Raw genomic sequence first — 26229 nt, 5'->3', positions numbered from 1 at the left:
CTACCATTTAGTCATCTCATTAACTTAATGTTTCACGTTTAAAAAACTTAGCAAACTATCTCAAAAATATTGGAAAGTTTCTCTACTTTGATGATAGGTCTATACTGTATCTCAGGTAGCATTTTTATATCCATATCCTTTTCTTGAATAAATGTTTTAACACCAGTCGACTTAAACATACGTAAAGATAAATAAGGCAGATTCTAGTGTATAAAAGTCATCCATAAGATATCACATGCAAAAACAAACAAAAAAAAAAACTTGTAAGTTTAAATGTGTTTGTCCCAAAAATAAACGTGCAGGTACCCTACACTGTAGATGATTTGACTACCTTAGCCTTTTGTAAAAGTACAAAAGCTAAGTTCTTTCTGATGGCCCACTATGAAAATAATCTAAGACACTATAAATTTTTAAGAAGCATTTTTCTAGTCTTTATTAAGTATACTTTGTGGTGATAACACTTATATCCTAAAATAGAGGCACAGGACTGAGAATTTACATCTTTTTCTGGGTGCTTAGTCTTTCTTAAAGGTAATACTGCTGTCATAATTTGTTGTATCAGCATAAATTAGATATTTGTAAAAATAGCCATTAAATACTAATTCTCAAGTATATTTAATGTACATATAAATCCTATGTTAAAAGTGAGAAGAAATATATAGCATAGTCCTAGGATTTCTAGATTGTTGACCATCAAAAAGTAAACCACCCTCTTTAAGACTTAACAGAACTTCATAAAAAAAATTGCTTCCACATATGAATTTAAGACGACTTTATTCGGCAAAATCATTTATTTACACATGGGGAATGCTGGTTTGATTTCATCAATGAAATAAAAACAAGTTGAACAGAGACAATACTGAACTGTATATATATTTTGTATCAGAGCTGACCAACTGTTTCCTTACCTGTGTCAGGAACATCGAGAGTAACAGTATCACGAGGACACTGGTTAACAATACACCACCAAGGTCCAGTGACACCCTGGGTGCTTCCAATGCAATTACCAACTTTTTCTTTTTTTATAAATATATAAAAAAACAAAAAGTCAGCAAAACCAGCATTATGATGCAGTAAACAGAGTATAACTCTGAAGTCAGTGGGTCAGTAAAAACCTTATCAGACCATCCATAGTTTACAAAGTGATCTGCTCTTCTTCAGATCACGGATACAGAATCCAACGGGTGAAAAATATATCGCTTCTTAGAAGAGAACAACGATCTGATAAGGGTTTGACTTAATGGACATCAAAGGGGAGGAGGCGGAGGAACTGCAGAGCACAGTCCCTATTAGAACAAGCGAACTTTCCAGGTTTTCCAAATTAAAAAAACAAAAACAAAACAAAACAAACAAAAAAAAAAACACTTCAACATGAAGCTACCATACAAAGTTTTCCCATTTTTCTTTGTAAAAAGTTTCGAGTCTGCAATTCAATCCTGGGTTTTTAATGAGAAGGACAGTTTTGGCCTGGACTTCCCCTTGCCCAGGATAATTTTTTGTTCTTCTTTTTGTTGACGTTGTCGCTCTTGTTCTAGTTTCATCCTTTCCTCATGAATCTTTCTTTGTTCTTCAACAATTCTCAACTGTTCTTCAGCCTGAAAGTTAAAAGTAAAAAATTATAATTTCATGTCTTCTATTAGTAATATTCTGGAAATTGGGTGACAAATTAATCAAAAGGAGCATACAAAAGTATATGTTTAAAAAACCTTGCCTAAGATTACACAAAAAGTATCAACAAAAAATATCGAGGAATTAGAAAAGAACTTATTAGTTATTCTGACATTTTCTGATTGTTTTTTATGAAAACTATATGAACAAATTGTAGGAAAGCACTTGAACATTTTGAAAATGAAAAAAAGTTTCTACAAATCATGTCTTGAGATTAGTATACATTTTGTCCTACCATCTATTTTTACCTACACCTTCAGTGTACCAGATTAAGAAACTGTCAATTATGAATTAAGGCATGAATTTTTCAGAGTATGTTATCTACCAATTACTATAGCTAAATTTGTAATTAGAGAAAGGCATACAAAAAAATCAGACAAAAATTCCTAATGGAGCTACATTATACTGTCAATATACAATCAAGAAATAATAATTTTTTTTCTGGAGAGAAAAAATAAGAGGAAACTTTTTTGACCTGTTTGACTATAAAATGCTACCTAATTTCAAATAGACACCAATAAAATTAATTCCTGCAATGCCTTCCACCCTTTCAGTCTCAAGCAACCAACTTCCTTCCTGTGCTCTCTACAGAAGATTCCCCTCTTAACCAAGAAAACTCGGGTCATTCTCACAAGCTCCTTCCTCATCAAGCTGCTCCCTCTCCCCAAAGATAGCATGTCCACTTCCTTAATTCTCAACCAGCTGCAATTTTACTCCTCTCTCCCAGGGGACATCAGGGTGTGTGTAGTGGTGATTTTGGCTGTCACAACTTGGCCGGGGCCAGGGGTGGGGACGGGAGGTTCCCCTGGCATCTAGTGGGTAGAGAACAGGCTGCCAGACATCCTACAACGCACAGGACAGCCCTCCACAACAAAGAATTATTATTTAAGTCCCAAGATTAATGGTGCCAAGGTTAGAAATCCTGCTCTAACCCATGACTTTTAAATCTGTTATCACTGAGTTGTCCCTTTTTTCCCATCTGACCTTGATCTTAAAATAGTCACTGTATCCTGCAAATGCCTTTTTACTTCCCAACTCAAATTTTAAAAGTGCACTGCTCCCATCTCCATTATTCTACTGAAATTATTTCCTAGATGGTCAAAAATGAACAGGAAGTTTAGTGACCTTTCCCTTTATCCATTCTTCTGTTCACTTGAACTTACCTTTTAAAAATTTTCTCTCCTTCCACAAATGAAACACTAAGGTTCAAAAGGTTAATAAGGTCCTCCACTGATTGATTTTTATTATTCCTGAACAGAAAAACCTATGTGACTGAATTATAGGCTTTATGGCAGAAGATGGAAAAGGTAACAAATTCTGGTATGCAATATAAAATGTTTAATCTTGTGGGTTAAAAAAAATTACCCAACTTTTAAATACATAAGAGACACCAGAAAGAGGTTCGTTTCACTTTAAGATGAAGGCGGGTGGGGAGGAGGGTGACGACTAAAAGGGGAGATCCAGTGGGGGAAATAAGTGTCATCAAGTGAGGTCAGAGGTGAGGAAGACCCGAAATTTACAAAGGGGGAATGAGGTGGGCAGACAAGATGGAAAAGTGGATTTTCACACATTTCTGTATTTTGTACTCTTGTACGGTGGAAATCCAACAGAGAGCTGTAATACACCTTCTCTCACACCTTTCTCCTAAGCTGCATTTCCAGCTGACTGAGGAACATCCCACTGGGAAACCTCTTCACTACCTTCAAAACTCAACATGTTCTGACTTAAATTCTTCAAGCCTAACTCTAAAGGAAATCAGCCCTTCCTATCTTCCCTACTGCCACTCATCCAGTATAGCTTTATTTCCTTCCCTCCCTCTTCCCTCGACACAACCAAATGGTCACCCAATTGCTTAATTCCTCTTTTATATTCTATCTTCCTTTATATCCTCTCACCTAGAGTTTTTCCCTTTCCACTGCCACCATGCCTTCGGGGCCCCACATCTCTCGCAGACCTAAAATGGTCTCCTTGTGTCCCATCTCTGCCCTTCAACCCACCCTACACAATGCTACCAGCTTCACCCTGCGTGAGCACTGCGCCCTCCTGCCCTCACACTTCCAATGACTTCCACTGTGCCCAGAACATGGCTTAACTTCCTAAATTAGCATACTATTTATGACTTTCCATATCCTTTCTATCTGGCCCCTCCCCTTAGCTCATGCCATTCTTTTCTGCTACAATCCTACCTGTATGTCAAAGGCCATTTCAAATTACCATTCTCTTGTTTAGACTTTCAGTGATAATTACGAGAGAAATAATCATCTGCTTCCCATCACCATCAGTAAATGCATGTGCAAGTTACTTCATCCACAGTTTTAATGAACCATCACACATCTGGGGTGAGGACATGGCACCTGCAACTGTGCTGAGGCAGGGACTCTTAGGGTGCATGCGCGGGCGCTGCACACTCTCACCAACATAAACACCCCCAGACTCACTGTTTCCTAAGGTTCTAACTCAGCCCCTGGGAAAGCAGATGAGAAAGAATCTCGGGGACTGAACGGTTTGACCATCACAACCTCAACCCATTTGAGAAATCCATGAAAAGTACTTTGGCACTAACCACCCCAAACTACACTTCATAGTACTTTTATATCCAGGAATTTAATTTTCTAGATTTTATTCTATAAATATACATGCATACACATAAAATTGAACAAGTTTATTTTAACATGGTTTGTAAAAGACCAGAAGAACCCAAATATTCATCAATAGGGACTACTAAATAAATTATGGAAGATCTATAAAGGAAAATACTGTGCAGCTGTTAAATCTTGAATCATGTGATTATATTATCTAATCAAAAACTTAACAAGATTTAACAAGTAACTTCCTTCAGACAGAAATACTATTTTTACTGCACTGAAACTATCTTTAGATTTGAATGAAGGAAAAGAAAAGGTTCAGTTTCCCTGAAGTCTACAAACACAAGAGATGAAAGTTTGTGTGTAGAGGGACAGCTGCCATTAACCTGGGACCACAGCTAACAGTGTTATCTCCAGTACCAATAATAAGCACATGGTGCCTATTACAAGTACCTGACAATGGAATGGTTTTAAAAAATGAATCAAGCAGGTCTCTCCCGGTTTTATGTACAAATACACGTATTTTGTTCTATTACAGCTTTAAACTAAGCATATTAATCACTTACACCTTGGCAAGAAAAAAAAAGATGTACTTTCACTAAACTTATCATGGTGATCATTTTGTAATGTAAATCAACTCTGCATGCTATTCACAGACATATACAGTGCTGTGTGTCAATTATATCTCAATAAAACTGCAAGAAAAAAGAATAACAAAGACATTTTCAAATAAAAAGAATGATGCAGATACAAGTGTCTTTCAAGTGATGAAAAACTGCCTATCCATTTTTAAGTGTGGTATGACTCTGCACCTGACTTGCTAGGTATTCTTCTAATCCTCTGCAGTTAGCTGCCTGATACGCTGCTTCGTTCCTGATGGTCCCATTTGCTGGCAAATATACACTGCTCCTCTCCCCTCTCCTTTTCTTTCCGACTCATGCAAAAGAAAGCGTTATTTCACATGGGGGGCGGGTGTGCACACTCACATTCATACAGATGAACAACACTGAGTTCTACAAGGAGTACGTGGTGGCCATCATGGAGGCCAAAGAAAGGTCACACCCATCGCACTAGAGCCATTACAGTGGGGCAGGCCTTTCCAGCCACCACACCCAGGACCCTGCTTGGTCTCAGAGACGCTTTCAAGCCTGCACCCCACTCAAAAGAATGACTGTTGAGAAGTAGTACACAAAAGCAAAACATACCACTGTAATAGTAGAAGGGTCTACTTAACACCCCCACCCCCCGTATCATCTTCTCTCCCCTTCCCCTTGTACCTAGAGGTCCTACTGCCTTTTCTGAGCATTCTCCTTACATTGTCTATAATTTTAGATCAAGGTCCTTAGCAGCAGTTTCTTTAGCAAATGGGAATGCTGAAACCTACTACTCTCTCTACTTGGAATACATATGAATTTTTACCAAAAGTCTACAGATAGAAATATTTATCAGGAGTGATTACAGGAATGATGGGAAGAAATAAAGCATATTATTATTAGGAATCATGTCCCTACCTGGAAATGTGAATTTCTGCATTTTAACCTTCCAAAACATACCTCCTGGTTCACTCTGACATTCTGCAATTTGGTGTCTTTAATGCACCCTCCCCTCTATAACAAATATAATTTAAGTCCCCTTTTAGATAAACAATGAGTAAAAAAGTATTAAAAAAAAATTGATGTAATTAGTTTTGGCCCTTAGCAAACTATAGTATGACATTATTCACGCACAAGGTTAAAAAAATAACAAAGGATTGAAAAAAGCAATTCCCTCTATCCCCCCCAGGGGCCCATGGCAATTCAGTTATTCTGATAGTTACCTCCTTAAGATATACACTATCATTATGGGATATCATTAGCTACTCATCTAAAGAGAAATGACACCACCACAACACTCCCTTTGGCCCCCTTTCTTCTCAATTTAATTCCCCTTTGTTACCTTTATAACAAACACATTTTCAAAACTTCAACATTAGATAACATCTCCTAAGGTTCCATTTTACTTAAAGTATAAACAATTGCTTCAAGAAGGAAGTGACTGATAACTGAACTTGGTATGAAACTTTGGGTACAAAAATCGCTGCCTTCCAGACCTCTGGAGAGACTGCCCTATGTTACTGCCAAAAAAGAAATCTGATACCTTCAGGATTTTACCATTCACGTCCTAAAATTTCACAAAAAAACTACTCTTCTGTTCTTTTAATCTTCTGTACCCCAAATTCTCTGTTCTTTTCCTCAGTTCTTTCATTTGTCTTGTTCAATATCCATTCCTTTTTCTGAAAGTTTCCGTTAAATGTCTGGTGATCCTTGGCTCTTAGTATGATTACATCAGGTCTTCCCTGGTTCCTACAACAGACTTTTTCCTTCCCTTCCTTTTTCTTCTTTCTCCTCCCTCTGTACACCCTTATCACTCACCAAGTTCAACTATTCTCTCTTTACTGTTTCTACTCCCACCTTATCAAGTGCCCATCTTTTCCACTGACATCAGTGGCTTTCTTGTTTCTAGTCTCTGTCTTTCATGTCACCCCACACAGTATACACGAACATCCAGAAAGTTTTTAAAAAATTGTTGCCCAAAATACAGTAACATAATTAAATCAGCTTTCTACCTTATCAACTGGGAACAAGCCTCTCAATGACTACAAGTCCTTACCTAACTTGCCCACCATTTCATTTCAAATTAAGATGTTTAACTGACATTTACATGAGGCCACACCATAGTTTCCTATCTCTTAAAATGTGTAAATGTCATTATTAGCTATCCTAAGTACTGTCCTGTCTCAACTTACATATATTCACTCTACTATAAATGCCCCATTCTCTTTCCAACTATGCTTCCTGTAACCACTACGAATTACCACAAACTGGATAGCTTAAAATAGCAGAAGTTAATTCTGAAGGTAAGAAGTCCAAAATCAGTATCACTGCAACAAAATTTAGGTGTTGACATTCCAGGGCCACTTTCCTTCTGCCAGTATCTTCGTATCTCTGTTCTGACTTCATATCGCCTTTTCCTATGTTAGTAGAGTCTGAAAGCCTGTCATCATTATGTCTTCTCTTTCTTTCAGTCCATGTTGGCAGTATTTCTGCTGATATAACATCCTCAAAAACACTGTGGGTCTCCTATATACATATCAGGCCACTAGACAACGAGCTCTTCCATGGGCCTTTACTGGATAATGTCATCTAATGCTGGCTTTTGCTACAATGGCTGAGGTAACTTCTAAGTCACATGCATAACCTCTTCAGCATTAGCAAAAGGATGTCCATTTATACCCTTAGCCTTCTTTCTAGAACAAGTTTTTTCTCTAACAGTGAACCTAACTCAGCATCTTTTATAATCTAAATAGGCTAAAAATGTCCCCAAGCATTAAGCTTTCATTTACTTTACTTCTTGGTTCTTTTCTCAATTTGTCTCTTCTTGTATTACATAAACAGTGAGAAGAAATCAGTGTTCACCTGACTCAGAATTATCTTCAGCTATATGTGAACTTCATCAGTTATATAAGTTCTGCCTTCCACACAACTGCAGGACACAATTCAGTTGGGTTTTCTTCCACAATATAATAGCAAGGAATTCCTTCCCTCCAGTTTCCAGTAACACCTTATTCATTTTCTTCCTAACACTAACCAGAAGTGCTTTTAAAGTCCATATTCCTACCAACAATCTCTTAAAAGCAGTCTAGGCATTTTCTATCCTGTGCCTCAAAATTCTTCCAGCTTCTACCCACTGTCCAATACCAAAAACACTTCCAACATTTTTAGGTAACAAGTTATCACAAGCTAGGTAGGTTCTAAACAACACAAAATTATTCTGAGGGCTGCAAGTCCAAAATCAGGATTACTGGACCTAAATCAAGGTGTCAGCAGGGCTACACTTCCTCTCAAGGATCTAGGGGAATCTACTGCTTGCTTCTTACAACTCCTTGTGGCTGCTAGGAGGACTGCTTGTTTTCTGACCACATCACTCCAGTTTTCAAGGCCAGTATCTTCACATCTCTCTCTGCTCTGTCTTTGGCTTCTCCTGCACGTGTTCTGTGGTAAAATCTTCTATCTCCTTCTTATAAGGATACATATAAAGGCATTTGGGGCACAGTAATAATCCAGGATAAACGCCCCACCTCAAGATGCTTAACTTATTCACATCTGTACAGACTCTCTATCTGGCATATATGGTAACACTCACAGGCTCCGGGGGTTAGAACATGGATATCTTTTTTGAGGGGCAGGTGACATTTTTTCAGTCTACTACACAAATATTAAAAAATTCTTTCTTATGTCTTTCTAAGAACACTTTTCAAAGCTAACTCTTAACTGCAAAGTAAGGTCTGGTTTACTTGAAGCTTAAGCATGTGGAATACATTTCATATATAATCAACTTGTAAACATAGTACTGTTTTTTTTCCTCTCAAACTGGTGAGTTACCAAGTGTTATAAAGCACAATGAACATGCTAAATCTCTCTATCTGGTAAGGGAAAAGTGGAAAACTATTTCAATATTACAGAGAGGAAATATACTACAGATCTAGAATTTCAGGGGATAGGGATAGTTTGAGGGTTGTTTTTCCTACTGACATCACCTCCTAGAACATTTTCTTCCATGGCAACACCTACCATCTTCATGTAGTCTGTTTCCCTTTCTAAATAAATAAGATTCATATACATTTCAGAGTAGTACCTGGGCTCTTCCCAGATACATTGTTAAAAAACTGTGAAGAAAAGTACTTTAAAAAATTTGAAGTACTACTTTCAACATTTAAAAAAAAAATTAAGGGACTACCCTGGTGGTCCAGTGGTAAAAAATCCACCTTCCAATGCAGGGGATGAGAGTTCGATTCCTGGTTGGGGAACTAAAATCCCACTTGTAGCAGGGCAACCAAGCCTTCCTGCCACAACTAATGCGCTCTTGCACCTCAACTAGAGAGCCCATGTGCTCTGGAGCCTGAGTGCCCCAACTAGAGAGAAGCCCACACGTGCCGCAAGGAAGAGCCTGCTACAACGAAAGATCCCGCTGCAATGAAAGATCCCACGTGGTGCAACTAAGACCCGATGCAGCCACAAAATAAATAGTAAAAAAAAAAAAAAAAAAAAAAATTAAAATTCTCCATTGTACTAACAACTGCCTTTCAAATATCTGATGGCAGCTGTGTACTGCCAACACTAACCCAAGAACTAGGAAACAACCTGTCAAAAAGCCAAGCCAAGCCAATCTGCATCTGGATTAATTTTGTTTGATTTTATAAATCAAGTATGTATGTTTGTGAATATTATCTTGCCTCCTTATGGACAAATTAAACCAAGTATCTTGATAAACAACTTGCAATTAAAATGAGCAAAAATTAGTCTTGGTCTAGACCACTTAACGTGATTATCACATATGAGCGTCCACATGGCTTAGCTAATGTATTCCTTATTACAGCCATTACTGGGACCAATCTTTGAAGTTTTGTCACAAGGACCTACTTAAAAGTTAAAGTGTGGCTTACATTTACTTTCTTTACTAGTTATTCTTATGCGATCAAAATGGTGATGTGCAATACTTGCAGAAAATGTAGAAACTGGAGAAAAGCATACACATTACTAAGCCTACCAACTAGAGATAACTGTTCTTAGCACTTTGGCACATTTTTCTATTAAATGTACAAAGATACATTTCAAATTAGAAAAATCATAATGTATATGAAAGTTTTGTATTCAGCTACTTCCCCTGTATTACGAGATGTTTTCTGACAAAAGAAAAATTCACTGTATGTATGTGTTATAATTTATCTGAAAACCTGGGCAATTTTCACTATTCAAATAAGGGAAAAACATTTTTGTGTGTAAATTGATTTCTATTAGATTTGGTTTCCATGAGATACATTCTCAGGAGCAGAATTAAAATTTAAGGTTCCTGGTATATATTGATTTATTGTTATTTTCTAAAGTGGTCATATCCATTTAAACTCCCAAGACAGTGCACTATACAAAAGCTCTCTTTATACCATATCCTTGTCAACACTTGGTACTAATGGGGGGGGGTCTTCTTAAATTTGATATGTAGTATTAGAGAAAAAGGAAAAGAGAAGGGGCATTTCTTTGCTTTCCTATTAAGGTTGGGATTTATTTTCAGGAATTTATTACAGCTACTTTTCATTTTAACTTGTGTAAATTACTTCTTTTACATCTCTAACTAGTTCCCGCCCCCTCTCCTTTCAGGGAGTTGGTCGTCTTTATTGATTTACAAGAGTTCACTGTGTTATTCTTTCATGACAAGAAATCTCCCCCAGGGTACATTCTTTCCAACCTGTCTAATCAGCTTTCAAAACCTAAACTTCTGACTACACAGAAGTAGGTTTACTATCACAACTACTACTGCTTTTCCCATTAACCCAAGAGATCCCACATATTCTACTTCCCTAAAGGCCTTTGCCCTACTTCATTTCCTCACCCTCTTGTCCTCACCCTAAATTCAATTTCTAACTATCCATCAAGGTCCAGATGAGAGGTATCTCTTCCGGGAAGGTTCCCAGAGCAATTACCTCAGTCATCTCACGTGCCTACCACTCAGCAAACAGTTCCATGTTATCAGCTGACTTTTCTTGGAGTTGTCCTTGTCTCCACAATTAATACATTAAAATCTTTAAGAAAACGTAACATCTTGGCTATGTTTATCTCCAAATTGCTTTTTATACATTACACCCATTATTTTGACAAGACTTTCAATATATTCCATGTAGTATTTCCTAGTAAACTTGTATAATGATTAAAGAACTGCACTCAAAATTGAGAGGAAGAGGAAAGGACAACAAAAATAAACGAAACTGCAATATGTGCCTTGCATCTTTACACAGTAACATTTTCTTGTCTCTTCCTACACAGAGGATACTCTACTTTCCCTGCATGTATATGACCACCAATAGAGCCAAATAAAAATTAATTTTCTCCAACATGAACAATTATTTTTTATGCTTCCAACTTTACTGAGTACAAGAAACAAATTAATTATGTCCAAATTCTCACCAATTTTCCTCAAATTCAAGCTTCTTTTCCCCGAAGATATCTCTCACTGAAGTTTTATTGATAACATGCAGTCAGAGGAGCGGCACTACTCAGTCTATCAATACTAAGTCAACCTTAAGTGTTCTAGAGCAGCACTAGTCTAAGTATGGCCCATGGACCAATGACAGTGCAAACTGTAACTGATCCACACTTAGATACGTACAAGCCAAGAATAAGCATTTTTAGAAACTTCTACAGCAACTTGACCTCATTTTTCTAATAATTAACTGTATTTCACAAAAGTAAAGGTCTGAGACAAAGTGGGATTAAAAGACAAAAACAAAATCTGGCCAATTTTATTACCACTTGAGAAGCACTGCTTTAAAATACGCTTGCTAGTCTTTTCCCAGTAATGACACACAGAGGGCTGTATTTTTACAGTTCATGTGGGTAAACAAAGAAGGCTGCTAGAGGAACATAAGGAGGCCACGCTGTCCTGAGGCACCCAGACAGCCACCCTGGGGTCAGAAGGGATCAAGACTTTGGCAGGGTATACCAAGTTTAGGAGCTCTGCTCTTGAAGTCACAATCTGGCATTTCAGGCCATCCACAAACTGAACTCCCTATGCTATCCAATCTCTTATATCATGTTCTAAGAGGAATTTTATCCCACCTGCTGGGTAGCTTTGCTTCAATGTTTCAAATACCAACTATACTGTGTTCCTCTCTTCTGCAAATATCCAGGCCTTACAAATAAGCCTATGTCCACCTTTCAAAGCTCAACCTTCAAAGCTCAAATTGAGATGCAACACTTCCCATCTTATCTCTCCTACTTGCCCTGAGATTTTATCCTTATGTGGAATCATTTAAAAAAAGCATTGATCACATACTTATTAATCAGCATATATTGATACATCTTATTATGACCTCTCACCCACTTCATATTTACAGTCTTTTCCCACCTAAGCAGATTTTAAGGTCTTTGCATTGGCAAGCAGGAGTAAGCCTTCCCTTCCCTTGTGGCTTCTGCAATGACCAGGACAGTGATAGTAAGCTCGAGCCCCCTATGTCATGCTCAGTAAGTTGCTCAGGGTATTTGTAGTTTCACTCTTATCTGGGGCAGATTGTCTTTTAAAAGATCATGCTCTAGAACTAACTGCTGGTGGTTTTAACTTTCACATTCTTATCTACTATAAAACAATTATGTGCAGTCCTCTTTCACCACCCCCACAGTAGGATCCTGGGTTAATTACTCAGACCCTCCCAGAGCTTTTCCTGTGCCTTTATAAACAGTCACAGAATGTTTTCTCTAAACCACTTACCTGGAGCTTATATCTTGCTCCCCCACCCCATCAACAGAATAGACTTAGCAGCAGAGATCTTCCTAGGCTGTACTACTGCAATGCATTTCTAACAAGACAGAACTTGTCTATAACCAAGAGTCCCTCTAGGGCCATGTCCTCATTCCTGGGCAGTAAATACCACTAATCCTCATTCATCCTAGGTAAACTGCCTTCTGTATCTGATTTATATTCTTACTTTGAAGTAGAATTTGTGCATGCCATCTTCATAAGGAAAGTTTTCCCTTATGATGTCTGACTATATGTCTTCATTTTTTGATTTATTTACTTCCTTTGATTCTAGCTCTCTTTTCATCATACTTAGAATGCTCCAAAAACAGTCACACTCTTAACTGGGAAAACCCTACTACACCAAAAATTTTATCTACCTTTAAATTCTACTTTAAATGCTAGTATATGCTACGAACAAAAAACAACTGGAAGTACTAAAATATAAAATGGGAAAGAAAAATAGAAGTGATGTGTATTTGCTCTTTTCTATTTAAAAAATTTACTTCAATATTCTTATAGTGACTTCTTTATTAAAATGTAAAAACTGTATCTCCTTTTACATCTCTCATACTCTAAGTCTCTGTGTTCCATCCTTGTTAGATTATAAACTTGAAATATGAAAAAAATTTATTACTCTGGTACACTTACTATCAAATATATACTTTCTACTTATTCTGTCTAGTAATTGGTAACAAAGCAGCTAATGCCAAGTGAAACACTGTATACTAATGGGTTTAAATACCTTCAGGCTTTTATTTGTTTTTTAGGTGTAGAAGAAATGTGAATGAGGTTAGGATCGAGAAAATTAGGGATGGGGATAGTACAATTTCCCCTAGGAAACCTGTTTTAAAGCACTAGGAATTTTGGAATTTTCTCCAGATTAATCAGAATTTCTGGCTTGCCTCAAACAGACTCCTCTAGAAGATAGTAGCTAAAATCTAGTCAACTATTCCTACTCTTGCCTCAAATTCCTGAAAATCATCCTGAGAATGCTGAACTATGTTTCATGAATGTTCTATACATACCAGTTTGGCTTGTGCTTCTGCAATTTTTCGGTTATTCTCTTCTAGTATTCGCTCTAGCTCCTCACGTTTTGCACGTTCTTCCTCCTAAAGGGGAGGACATGTTAAGATGTTAGAAAAATAAAATGTTTTCTTTTTTTAATTGATAAATATCTACTAATCTTCCTCTGAGCTTTTTTGATCTACTTAACAGGGCAGCGTTATAGCTACCTTCTGTCTGACAAATGATAAAACTGTGTAGCCACTAAAATTTGTTTCTAGCACTAAATTTAAATCAACCCTCCCAGTCCAAACAGCAACCGACTAAACCCTCCCTAATGACAGTTTCCTGGCAATTATTACTAATACTTTAATATCACACAAATCAACAAGGACAACTACAAAACTGGATAGTATTTACCAAATTAAAAAAATAATACATAAAATATAAATAAAGTGAATATTTGTCTCACCAATTATGGATACCTACGTATTCTTTACCTATACTCCTTTAATCAGCATTAAAAGTTGGATATTTACTGTCTTGTCCAGTGTCCTGCAGAGTGTGCTCCTCGGCTGCCATACGCGCCAGCTTCCTCTTTAAAGTGATTTGTACTGTTAGCGTGGCAATACCTGCATCCGCAGCCCAACCATTTATAGGGAACAACATACAAGCAAGGCTGAGCTGGGGAGTGCAGATGTTTATGGTAAGAAGGAACAAAAAATGTAATTCATCATTCCTAAGGCAAACAATTAATAAGAAAAATACATTTACTGTTAGTGAAAAATACAAATGGTAATCCATACTTCATGGAACTAAGGGCTTCTTCCATGGGGAAATGGACTTAACATTCAGATGGTGACAATTTCTAAAGGCAGCTTATCTTGTCCTCTACAATCTGAACTGAAATTCAGGAATCCAGGGGGTGCATGGTCAGGAAATAAAATTCTGTAATTTATTTTTTCTTGGAGAATTTAATGAGATTTTATAATGCAAACTATATGAAGACTGCTTGATGGTTTGGGCAGTGTTGAGATCACAGCATACATATTCAAATGATTTTAATATTTGGAAAGACTGTCAGAGGGTTGTGTCCGTGTAAAAAAAAAATTTGTTAATATGAAACAAAAAGCAAACGAAGAGAAAAAAATCTTCCTATGATTAATAACTCGCTACAAGACAGCACCATTACTCCGAAAGTATCTTCATTATTAAAAGCACTAATAAAAATTTCATATACTCAATTGTACAGAGTTTGTGATATCCACCAAATATAGACATGTACATCCAGTTAAAGACAGCACAAGGGAAAATGCATTTGAAAAGCTAAGCTTACTGGAAAACAGAGATTTAATATGTCAACTTGTCCACAATGATGCCAAGATTAAAAATGACAATGAGTCACATACGTTGAGTCAAATATTGAAGTTCAAGAATATATAACTATGGGATTTCCTGTGGCACACACCAATGGAATTCAGTTATCACGCAAACTAGGTTGAGGGACACTCAGTGCTGTAAAGTAATTTGCCTTGAGTGTTGTAGTGACTTTCAACAAGTTTTAGGATCCTGGAGTAATCAGTGCAAATAAGCCATAAAGCTTCAGTAGCAAATTACTGTCTCACAGAAAGACATTTTCAACTTCTGCTCCAGCTGCTGATAAAACAAATCATGTGTTTAGCTTGACTCCAGACAAGGACAACCTGTTCCTTCATAACTCTCTAGAGAAAAAAAGGAGTTGTTAGTAGATACTAAAAAAGTGGATGAATAATCTGGACATTTTTCCTAAAAAGATCTTTGAAACACATTAGGAAAATGGAGGGCCTTATGATCAGAATGCTAGAATTAGTCCACTGTGTTGAAGCAGGATTTGGGGTAGGGGTGAGGGATAAAAGAAGGAAAAAAAGAAGAGCAAGAAAACCTATTTACCAAAAGCAGGTGCTGTCACTCAATGTTAGGCCCTGCTCTTTTTAATCTGACTGAAGGCAAAAAGCCTCTCACAGTCTAGGTAATAAGAGTGATAAACAGAAAAGAACACATAACCACAGGTGGATTTTTTACCTTTTCCCTTTACCACTCCCTGTCTCCCCCCACCCTCCCAAAAAGAATGTAAGTCCTGCAGCCATGGCAAAAGTTTCAAACACTTCTCAAATATGTAAGCCAGTTCCATTAAATCAAAAAGTATCCTTGGATAGTTTTACGAAAATAACTTTTAAATATCAGTCAGCACATCTGAATAGGCTAAAAAATTAACTTTCGCAGCAATGTTAAGTTTAGATGAGAAAGGAATTAGTCTGCATTCCATCTCTTTCTGAACTGAGCAGGAGGCACACCCGACACTGAAAGTTTTGCCATGGACTGTCTCTACTTTCCAAACGACCGAGCGTTACCTCTCTGGCTTTTTGTGCTGCAAGCTCAGCTTGTCTCTGTCGCTCGAGTTCTTCGAGCAACTGCTTTTCCATGATGCGCTTGGCTTCCTCCACCCTTCGGAGAACTTCTCGCTCAATTTCATCCTTCCTTTTCTCCAATTCTTCCTCTACCCTTTTTGCCACCAATTCTTCCACTCTTCGTGCTGTTTCTTCCTCGATGAGTTTTTCTTCTATTTCCTGCTGCCGACTAGCAAACAGAGTGGGAAAAATGACTTAGCTAATGTAAGAAATAAGCCTAAGAATTAAAACAGAACTAGTTGTAAATCTGTAAAACACTGAGTCTGATTATATATTTTTATGATTTTACAACTCACAAGGAAAAGATAGATATCAAGAGGCTAAGTGATACAGAAATTCAAATAAATATACAATCGTGCTTTTTTCTTCTGTCGCTTTCTAAAGTAACTACAAAAAGACTAGTATATACAAACAGCTTAATGCAGTAGTTTTAGGAACTGTAGAGTAAATCTGAAACAGCAAAATCTACTTTTGTTATTAGCTTTATAATGGACAAGCTATTAAACATACGATTTGTTCACCTGCCAATCCATTCAGTCTAAGGGGTGAGCAACAGAGAAGGCAGGAGAAACTATTATGTAACAAGCAATTCAGACCAGCTTAATTCATCCCCCCCCGCCCCCAAAAGCAAGGTCAGAATACAGACTCAGAGATTCAGACTGCTAAAGCAACAGTACTGTAGTTTTTAGCAAAAATATAGACCAACTTCTTCAGGTTCTAAACTTTTACTGCACCTTTTCTTTCTTCTGTTAATTGACTTTCAATTCAAAGCTCTTCTAGATGTGGGAATGTGGATGAAATATATTTTATTATCACTTCTAAAAAGTTCAATGAAGCATATTATTTAATTATTTTAATCCCATTTAGATATTATAAATGAACTTCTTTACTCAAAATTAAATTCTGTGGTGAAGATACTGACATTTATCAAGGCGCTATAGTGGAAACCTTGCACATTTTATACCAATGATCTCCAATATGCTAGCTACTAGTCACATGCATCTAGTCTGAACCAAAGATTAGTAAAAAGAAAAAAATATAAAAGATTTCACGAGTATTTTTATTTGATTACATGTTAAAATGACAATATTTTGAGACAGACTGGGAATATATTAAAATTAATTTCACTAGTTCCTTTTTAATGTGGCTCACACTGTATTTCTATTGAACAGCATTATTTGAGACAATAATTTGTGCTGAAATGAACGCAGACTCTGAAAGTATATCTAAATCCTAAGAGGTCAATCTATTAACGCTTCACATTTCCCACAATCCACAAAATTAAACATCTGTAACCTATCTTTTGATGACTTGTACATATGTATGAGAGACATTCAATTTATCTGTTTAGTAAAGACTTTACAGTTTCTAAGTGACCTTTAAATACTCAATCCACTTCAACTCGACTCTACTTTGAGGGGTGATTCAATTCCCACTGAAGTGTTTTCATTCTCAACTCCTGTTATGTATTCACAGTGATACCATATAACATTCTGATTCCTAGCTGTTTCTGCATTCATAATCTCTACATATTTCTGTCAGGGAGATAGTAGCTACTTGAGAAACCATAATTTCTGTTAGGTTCTAGACATCTGCAATAACCATTCTGAAGACTCTGTTCCTTGTTTCTTAAATATCTCCTCCCCAATACTAAATTCTTGGTAATTTTTTGGGGGGGGAGGAGGAGACCACGAAAGCCTAACATGTACTCTAACCATACTCCTTTTTCTTTTTTAACTTCAAATAAAACATATTATTAGGGTAGTTTCAATAAGCCTTTATCTATAACAGCTCAGTAAGAGAGAACAGATATCCACCCCAACACTAAAAATGAATGGCAGGAATATCTAAAGAAAATCAGGCAGCGATTTCAATGGAAATTAAACTACATTTCAAACACAAAAATGTTCCTTCTCTACTTCACCTTAAGAGAAAGACAGAAATACGAAATGAAACAAGCAAAGCCAGCAACTGCTGAACCTGGATGATAGATATATGAAGATTATAATACTCTATTTTGCTATACTGGAAGGTTTTCACAACACAAAGTTTCAAAAGTATACACACACTCCCCCGACAGACTTTCTTTTCTTAGTTGGTTCTTATAAAATTAATAAATGTAGAGACGTCTAACAAGAAACTTCATTTTAAAATTTCAAAAAACGGTGCAATTCAACTCTTAAAGGACACTATAAACCAAGTGCCAATCAAAACTTTCCATACAAAGTAAAAGAGGGAAACAATGGGATGAGGCTTTGGGTTAGTTTATCAGTAGAAAAGCTGCCTAATTCACTTAGGAATTTGGTAAAGGTGGAAGAGACTTGATACATATTCAGGGTTTTTGTCAAGCAAACGGTCTCTAAATAACAGCAATATAGCACAATGGCTCATGGGGCCATATTTCCATAGATTTGGTCAGTAAGGAGAAAACGAGCTTGAATAAACTCAGTTTATTACTTACAGCAAGAGCCAGATGAGCATGCTGTCAGCTCCCTGTGTCTCTGCTCCCATCGATGGACACCAAACCAGAGGGACAGGGTGACAAGCAGCATAGGCCACAGGCAGCTGCCGCTAAGGAGTCAATTCTAACTACAGCTCAGCAGTTTCACAGCCTAAAGGGGAGGGCAAGCGGCAACTCCCGAGCTCAACCAAAACCCAGAGGATGAGAAATGGCCTTGTGGAGTTTCTCACAAGGCTGCTTATCTCCCTCTGTCCCTGGAGGAACCACAGGGTACCCCCACCCCAGGACTGCAATTAAACCTTGCTGCTGTGCCCTACAAGGAGACAGGCAAGGTCAGGGCACCAGAGCAGAGCTGTTTCCCTACAAGGATTACCAGGGATATAATTTTTGTTGTCGCTGTTATTCTTGGTAAGGTCATTGCTACTTCAGTACTCAGAAAAAACTGTAATCAGTTTTTAGATCCAGTGCTGAAAAAGTTAAAAGCCCAATATTGCTTTAATTCCCCTCCCCTCACACACCTGAATCCAGAACACCAAAGGCATATGAACAACAGAATTAAACACTTGAGAGACAAGTCTTTATTGAACAACCTACTATGTACTAGATGCTGTGCTGGAAACCTGAACCCTGCTAATAACTCCTAATACAGCCTGTACTTCTGTGACTGACCACAGCTAAATGTAAGTATTAATATACACAATAAGTAAAAATTCTCTTCATGTTCCAGCAACTTCTGTATGCCTGCGTCTTTCTTCTTTTGTCTGTCTTTTCCCACAAAAGCACAAACATATAAGGTACAGAACGGAATGAAATGAAACTTAGTACAACATAGCCCTCCTCTACCACTTAGCCAAAGGAGGGTGGGAGGGGTGGGTAGCTCTTAAAAATGAAAAAGGAGAAAAAAAAAAAAAGTTCATTTTTATGGATGACAAACATTATCACAATCAATGATAAGGCAGCTATCAGGCTAACTTTCATAAGAGGCACTGAAACGTTCTCAGGAAAAAAAAAAACCCCAACCCACTTTTGTCATTAGTATCTTAGAGAAGATCTACCATATAAAATTACTGTCTATCCATTCCTTAAAACTTCTGTCATAGGAGTTGTTACTCTCTTGATATTCTTTTCTCTCTCTGATCTTTTCCTCAGGCTCCTCTGCTGAATCCATCCCCTCGATAAGAATTTGTGACACTGATAAAAGGGTTGAATCAAAATCTTGTAGTTTTTCAATGGATAAGAGTAGGTCCTTATTTTCTCCATGCTCTCAGGTATTTTTAAAAACCCTAATCACAATCAACTTTAAAATGGCAACTATTAAAACAAACAGCAAGGACCCATCCTTAAATGCGAGTGTGACTGTACCGAATATCAGGCAATATTATTTTTAAGTCTTTAAAATGTACAAACTCAATCCTAGGAGCTTCCTTCCAGGAACTGCTTCTTAATATTACAAACAGTATTTGCTCAGTACTGAATAGATACCAACTACTCTGCCCAAAGCTTTATACACCATAGCATCATTGTACATCTCTGATGGCTCCTGAGGCTAAGCAGGTGACTGAGAGGTGAGCCTCAACCTAGTTAATGCCAAAGTTAACCATCTTAAGCACTCTTCTATCCCTCACTGTTTCTCCATAGCAAATGTGAAAGGCAAAAGTATGCACAAAAATTTAGCTACCAAAACAATTACCTAAAAAAACTGATAAAATTCTTACTAACATCAGCTTGATCTCATGCCCTAATGTTCCCTCTCAAAGCCCTAACCTCCCTAAGATACGCAGTTCTAATATACTGAATGCAAATGAGCTCAAGTATTCTAAGAATCACTCCTATAGATCCCAGTTCACTTTAGATACTCTAATTTAGAAGGCTCTTGATTTGCCAAGCAGTTGAACACTACGTATATGCGAACCTAGATATCACAGGCTACAGTAAGTTAACATGCCATTAATATTATCCTGTTTTGCTGCAAGTCATTTTCAGCCACTCTTTTTTTTTTTTTTTAAACTTCTAAACTTTTATTTTTCGGCTGGGTTGGATATTTGCTGCTGCACACAGACTTTCTCTAGTTGCGGCAAGCAGGGGCTACTCTTCGTTTCAGTGCATGGGTTTCTCACTGCAGTGGCTTCTCTTGTTGCAGAGCATGGGCTCTAGGCACAGGCTTCACTAGTTGTGGCATGTGGAGTCAGCAGTTGTGGCGCACAGGCTTAGTTGCTCCACAGAATGTGGGATCTTCCCAGACCAGAGATCGAACCCGTGTCCCCTGCATTGGCAGGTGGATTCTTAACTACTGCGCCACCAGGGAAGTCCCCAGCCACTCATTTTTTCCAACAGTTACTACAACAGGCATGAAACATTTCAAAACAATATATATGAAAAATAAGGGTGCAGAGGAAGGGAGAGAGGGCAACACTGAATGACTGGCCCATAAGGAGAAGGAGATCTTTAGAACTGAATTTTCAACCTTGTGAGCTTTTCAAAACTGAGAAAAAAAAATTTTAATTTTAAAGTCTGCCTTTTATTGCATTAAGATTGTAACTTTTTTTTAAACGGAAGAAAAAGAAACAAATTTTAATTCATGCACATGGAAGTTTCACAGAAATGGGACCTAAGAAGTGTCCAAAGCAGGCAGCTTCTATACTTTTTAGAGAAAGAAACAATAAATTGGTGAGGGATTGACAGGACAAAGAATCTTAGTACTTGGGTGCTTAATTGGTGAAGAATCTAAACAGAGTTTAGGATTGGCATGGTAAATTAAAGAAACAATAACATTTGTTTATACAAGCTGCTAAACGCCAAATTCCATGTGTCTGATGATAAGGGGGTTCTTCTACCTCCAGATGCAGGGAATGCCCCTTTCACGTGAGAGATTTATTTCCTGCTTCCAGGGAGACAGCAAAGGTCAGTTTCCTTCTTTTTATCAGCTCCTTCACAAGCAACTTCAATTCAAACTAATCAATTTATCATTTCAGCATGTTTGGGGTGAGTCATTCAGATCCCCACTAAGATTGTAACTTGTAAGATCACTTCTTAAAATCACCAGGTTCAATTGGGTTACACAGTAAAAAAAAAAATTAAACAACGTTACTTATTGAACCTCATTACATACTTGCCAAATACCACCCCGGGAACTTTTTATAAAAAAAATTTATTTATTTATTTATTTGTTTATTTATTTTTTTATTGGCTGCTTTGGGTCTTTGTTGCTGTGCATGGGCTTTCTCTAGTTGCTGCAAGCAGGGGCTACTCTTCGTTGTGGTGTGAGGGCTCCTCAGTGCAGTGGCTTCTCTTATTGCACAGCATGAGCTCTAGGTGCATGGGCTTCAGTAGTTGTGGCTCACAGGCTTAGTTGCACCACGACATGTGGGATCTTCCCGGACCAGGGATCGAACCCATGTTCCCTGCGCCACCAGGTAAGTCCTCACCTAGGTACTTTAAACGCACTATTTGTAATCCTCACAATAAGCAAGACAGGTTATCTCCATTTTACAGATAAGAAATCAAGCTCACAGGTAGTTTATTCAAGACCTCAGAATTGTAAATGGCAAAACAATCTGGTTTCCAATCTTACTAAGACTTTCTAATTGGTCAAGCCCAACAGATTTTAATTTTGCTGCCCCTCTCCATCTCACACTGGACATCTAGAAGGTACACTTGACAGTGTGTGCTCTTCTGGTACCTTCTCTGCTCTCTGCTCCACCATGCACTTGTCCTCCTCTGTCCAACTGTGAATACCGACATTCCCTAAGATTCTTTCAGTCCCATGAACCAACTGCTCTTCTCCCTCCACTCTCTCCCTAGGTCATTCTACCTACTCTCAAGGTTTCCCCAGGCTTCAGTCCCCCATATCAATCTTGGACAAACTCACTATATCCAAACACTAGTGCCTACATTGGAACTGCCAAGTGGACACGCCCTTTGATTCTTCCCTCTCCCCCATTCACCAGGTTTCTGACATTTTAATTAGTGTCTGACCCACAGTAGTTACATTTGGTGGCTGAGATGCAACAGCCAAAATATAAACATGAGAACCAACAATAATGCTTTATTTCCCTTGTTTCACATCTAATTTTATTTGTCCTAAATGTTTCTTAAATCTGCCCCTCTTTTCCATTCCAACAACTGCTCCCTCACTACTCCTAAGTGGATGTACTGTTAACTTTCTGTCCTATACAGCAGTCCATAATCTGTTTAAAAACAAACCAACCGACATAACCACCTCACTTGCCTGCTTAAAACCCCTCTGGTTTCTATGACGAAATCCAAGCTCCTTAAAATGGCATACAAGACTCTTCCTATGATTGCCAGCCACCCCATGACTTTCGTACTTACAGAAATTCACATTCCAGTCAATATTCACCTCTTTACTCCACCTTAAGACTATTTTGCACGCCTCCTTTTATTTTGGCAGGGACGGAGGGGACTCTTCCCTTTGGTCCACATGTATCCTCCCTGTCGAGCCTGACAGTTTCCTATTTTTATCTGCCACTCACTCCTTAGGAGAACTAAGGTGTTTAGCTATTCAGGATGCTATCACTGAATTTACCACACCGTATTATTACATACCTACCTGTCTTCAAGCTAGACCGAGATCTTGGAGGAGTCAATCATCTTTAGATTAACAGCTCCTAGCATAGCGCCTGGCACTTACTAAATGGTCCATAAATATTAGTTCAATGAACTAACCAACAGGATTTGTAAATAGACAACTACTTCTGCCCATTCCCCTGGCTGCAAAACCTAGATCTGTCAACTGTCTCCTTTGCATTATTAGGCCCTATCAAGTAGTGCCTACTGCATGACACGCAGGCATTCAGCGTACAGGTGGCTGCTAGCTCTGCCTCCTCCTCCCTTCATAAACGCTAATGGTAGTGTGCTTCCTCTCTCAACTTGCGACTACATAACTGCTCTACTTTCTCATTTCATTCCTGGATTTCTTCTCTGCTATTCACGTATAGCTTGCTAAATGCTTCGAACTATTCCTTGCGTACCAAGTTTCCTTCCACTCCTCCTATACGTTTTAGCTCTCTACTGAATAGCAAATCATTACTCTTTGGAGGTATCCTTTATTTTCACATGAAAACATTATCTCAGAGATGTATTAGGTAATTTTTAAAAATGTTCATCTATTGACAGTTATTTGAGAGCTACACCTTCACCGCTAAGGATCTTGTTCCAGACCAAAAAACTGGATTCTATATAATCAAGGTTTTTTGTGATACCATTACTTGTACTTGGTGTTCATACAAACCACTGACAGCTCTAAGTAAAGGAAAAATGAAAGCGTTGTGCATATTTTAAAGGAACGCAGTGGAAGACCTCTACAGGCACTGCTTCCTCCAGTGATATTAGTTTTCCTCTTAATGATTTGCTTTTAGAAACAAGCTCTGCTGGAACGTAACACAAACCACACTGCAGAAAAACGTAAAATCTCTTCACAATTCAGTACACATAAACCTGTCTCAGGAAAATTCTATACAGAATAACTCTCCTGCCTCATAGCACTCTCTAAACATGCACTGAAGAATTGAGGAAGACGGCTGGCTAAGTAGGGAAAGTTAGCAAATCTATCCCTACCTTTCAACGTGGCTTTGGGAAAGAACACCCAGAGCATCAGAGTACCATGGTCTTGAACCAAACAGAACTCTACACTTTAAAACCAAAATTTCATTAGTTTGGGATTACTTGCACTTACTCTTAGATCAAAAAGTACTTGACAGGTGACTTCTGCGTGTGCCCAATGCAAAAGTAAAAGCAAATATTCTATGGTCTAAACACATGCATACCACAAAGGGAAACGAATTACAGTCTTGCACCGAAGTGTGCTACAGAGAACTCTAAAGCAAAATTAACGACGTTAAAAAAGGACGGAGTAGGCTTTGATTGGGATGGTGGCTACACACAGGTGAACTCCAGCGTCAAGGCTCCTCTATCGTACTGTACACTTAACCTGCGTGCACTTTGTTTTCCCACCTCAAAAAAACAAAAAGGGGAGGCCCGAGACAGCAAAGGCGACCGCGACATCTCTAACAGTAGAAATACACTGAAGTAAACGACCTTGTTTTGGGTGTACTGGTCAACCACCTAAAGTGTTGTATCCCCGAGAATCCCTGTCCCACGTTTAAGACACGGTGCAAGAACCCTCTGCCCCCACCCCCACCTCCCACCTCGGGGCCAGCTTATTCCTCAGCCTCCAGGGCCGACGCAGCTCTGCAACCCCACACGGAACTCCACCCCCTACTTCCGGGACTCTCCTCCTCCTCTCGCGCCAAAATGCTTTCTCTTCTCCCAGCCCTTCCAGCCCGATACCCCCATTTCCCTTCCCCACCAACTCGTGGGTCGGTCCTGCCCCACGGCCTCCCCTACGCCCGGGCCGCAGCCCCTCGCGGCGGGTTCCCGCGACCCCTCTAAACCTCCCTCCCCGCCCCCCTCAGCCCCCCCAATACAACCATCTCCCCTCTCCCCGCCCCCCCCACCCCCGGCTCCCCCCCCGCCCCTGTGCAACCATCTTCCCTCTCCCAGCCCCCACCCCCCCATGCAACCATCTCCCCCTCCCCCCCACGAGCACTCACATTTTTCGCTGCCGCTCGAACTCCGCTTTCTTCTCCTCCTCCTCCCGCTTCTGCTTCTCGTCCAGGCTGCTGCGCTTGCTCACCGTGCGCCCGAAGATGTCGATGCGGTCGGGTGGGGACGAGGCGCGCTCCCGGTCCCGCTCGCGCCGAGACACGGCCGTGTTGGTGGAGCGCGAGCGGGACCGCGACTCCCGCCGCCGGTTCCGTTTACTTTCCCGGGACTTGGAGCGCTTCCGCACGCGCTCCTTGTCCCGAGACCGTGACCGGGACCGGCTCCGCTTCTTGTTGTGCTTGCTGCTCTTGGTGTGTTTGGAGCGGGACGAGCTCCGGCTCCGGGACCGGCCCATCCTTCCGGGCGACGCTGGGACCAACCTCTGGCCTCGGGCCCTGCACGTGCCCGGCTCCCCTCGCCTCCGCCTCCGGACGCGGGCTGGCGGTCTCGTCGAGGCCGGGGGAAGGAAAGCTGTCAGCGATCTGACTTTCTGCCTCTCCCTGAGGTGGACGGCCGCCACGAAGGCCGCCTCAGACGACAAGGCCGCAACGCCAGGAGTTGCTAAGATGGCAGCCGCGGCGGTACCAGCCGCCCCTCCCACAATGCTCCGCGAGCAGCGCGCCGTCACGCGAGCCCCGCCCCCTGACGCTGCCCGCAGTGGGGTGGGGGGGGCGGCGAGCGCTTCCGAGTGCGCTCGGCTCTTTCCGCCAGCCCCGCGCCGGCCCGAAGCGCAGGAGCGCGAGTTCCTGGCCTCCAGCCGAGAGCGCTTTCGCTTTCTGGTAAGATGCTGAGGCTGGGAGCGTGGGTACCAGTCGACTGACTGCGTTATTTCCTCGGAGCTGGTTTTGTCAGGCAGGCCGAAACGGTGTCAGAGTGACCCTGGGCAGCTCGCTGGCGTCGGGGCCGAGCTCCCTCGCGTGTGCGGTGCAGACCCCGAAAGCCGCGGCGGGGCTCCAGGGGCTGCAGGAGGCCGGGCTGCGTGGAGGCCCGTGCCCGTCTACGGCTTCCGGGGCCGAGTACCGGAACGCGGAGGCCTCCCTGTGAAAGCCGAGGCCCGTGAGAGGCTTCAAACTCCTAGAGAGAGGAGCGGAGGGAAAATCAGCAAGTTTCCTTTTGAAAAAGCAATCACATTAAAAGTGAAGTAAACATATCGTATCTGCAGCGGCATCAAAAG

The 26229-nt window shown here is 39.7% G+C and overlaps 1 protein-coding gene across 4 annotated transcripts; it reads right to left on the bottom strand.

Moving 5' to 3' along the window:
* Positions 1-757: 757 nt before the first annotated feature.
* Positions 758-25670, bottom strand: ARGLU1 (arginine and glutamate rich 1). 4 transcript variants are annotated; one of them, XR_009049006.1, is made up of 5 exons: positions 25064-25670; positions 15974-16199; positions 14123-14267; positions 13607-13690; positions 1381-1595 (listed from the first exon to the last, which is right to left on the bottom strand). XR_009049006.1 is itself a non-coding variant. In XM_057707359.1 (4 exons), the coding sequence occupies exons 1-4, from the start codon at positions 25408-25410 to the stop codon at positions 1431-1433; spliced, it is 822 nt and encodes a 273-aa protein (XP_057563342.1). In that variant the 5' UTR covers positions 25411-25661; the 3' UTR covers positions 758-1430. The 4 variants fall into 4 exon arrangements, 3 of the variants coding, with proteins under 3 accessions (XP_057563342.1, XP_057563343.1, XP_057563344.1); XM_057707359.1 differs by lacking the exon at positions 14123-14267 and having other exon boundaries at positions 758-1595; positions 25064-25661; XM_057707360.1 differs by lacking the exons at positions 1381-1595; positions 13607-13690 and having other exon boundaries at positions 13732-14267; positions 25064-25669.
* Between the last annotated feature and the right edge of the window lie 559 nt (positions 25671-26229).

Source organism: Hippopotamus amphibius, chromosome 14 (genome assembly GCF_030028045.1).
Source record: "Hippopotamus amphibius kiboko isolate mHipAmp2 chromosome 14, mHipAmp2.hap2, whole genome shotgun sequence".
Taxonomy (NCBI): domain Eukaryota; kingdom Metazoa; phylum Chordata; class Mammalia; order Artiodactyla; family Hippopotamidae; genus Hippopotamus; species Hippopotamus amphibius.
Note: the sequence above shows the minus strand (reverse complement) of the source record. Positions and strands in the feature narration are given on the sequence as shown.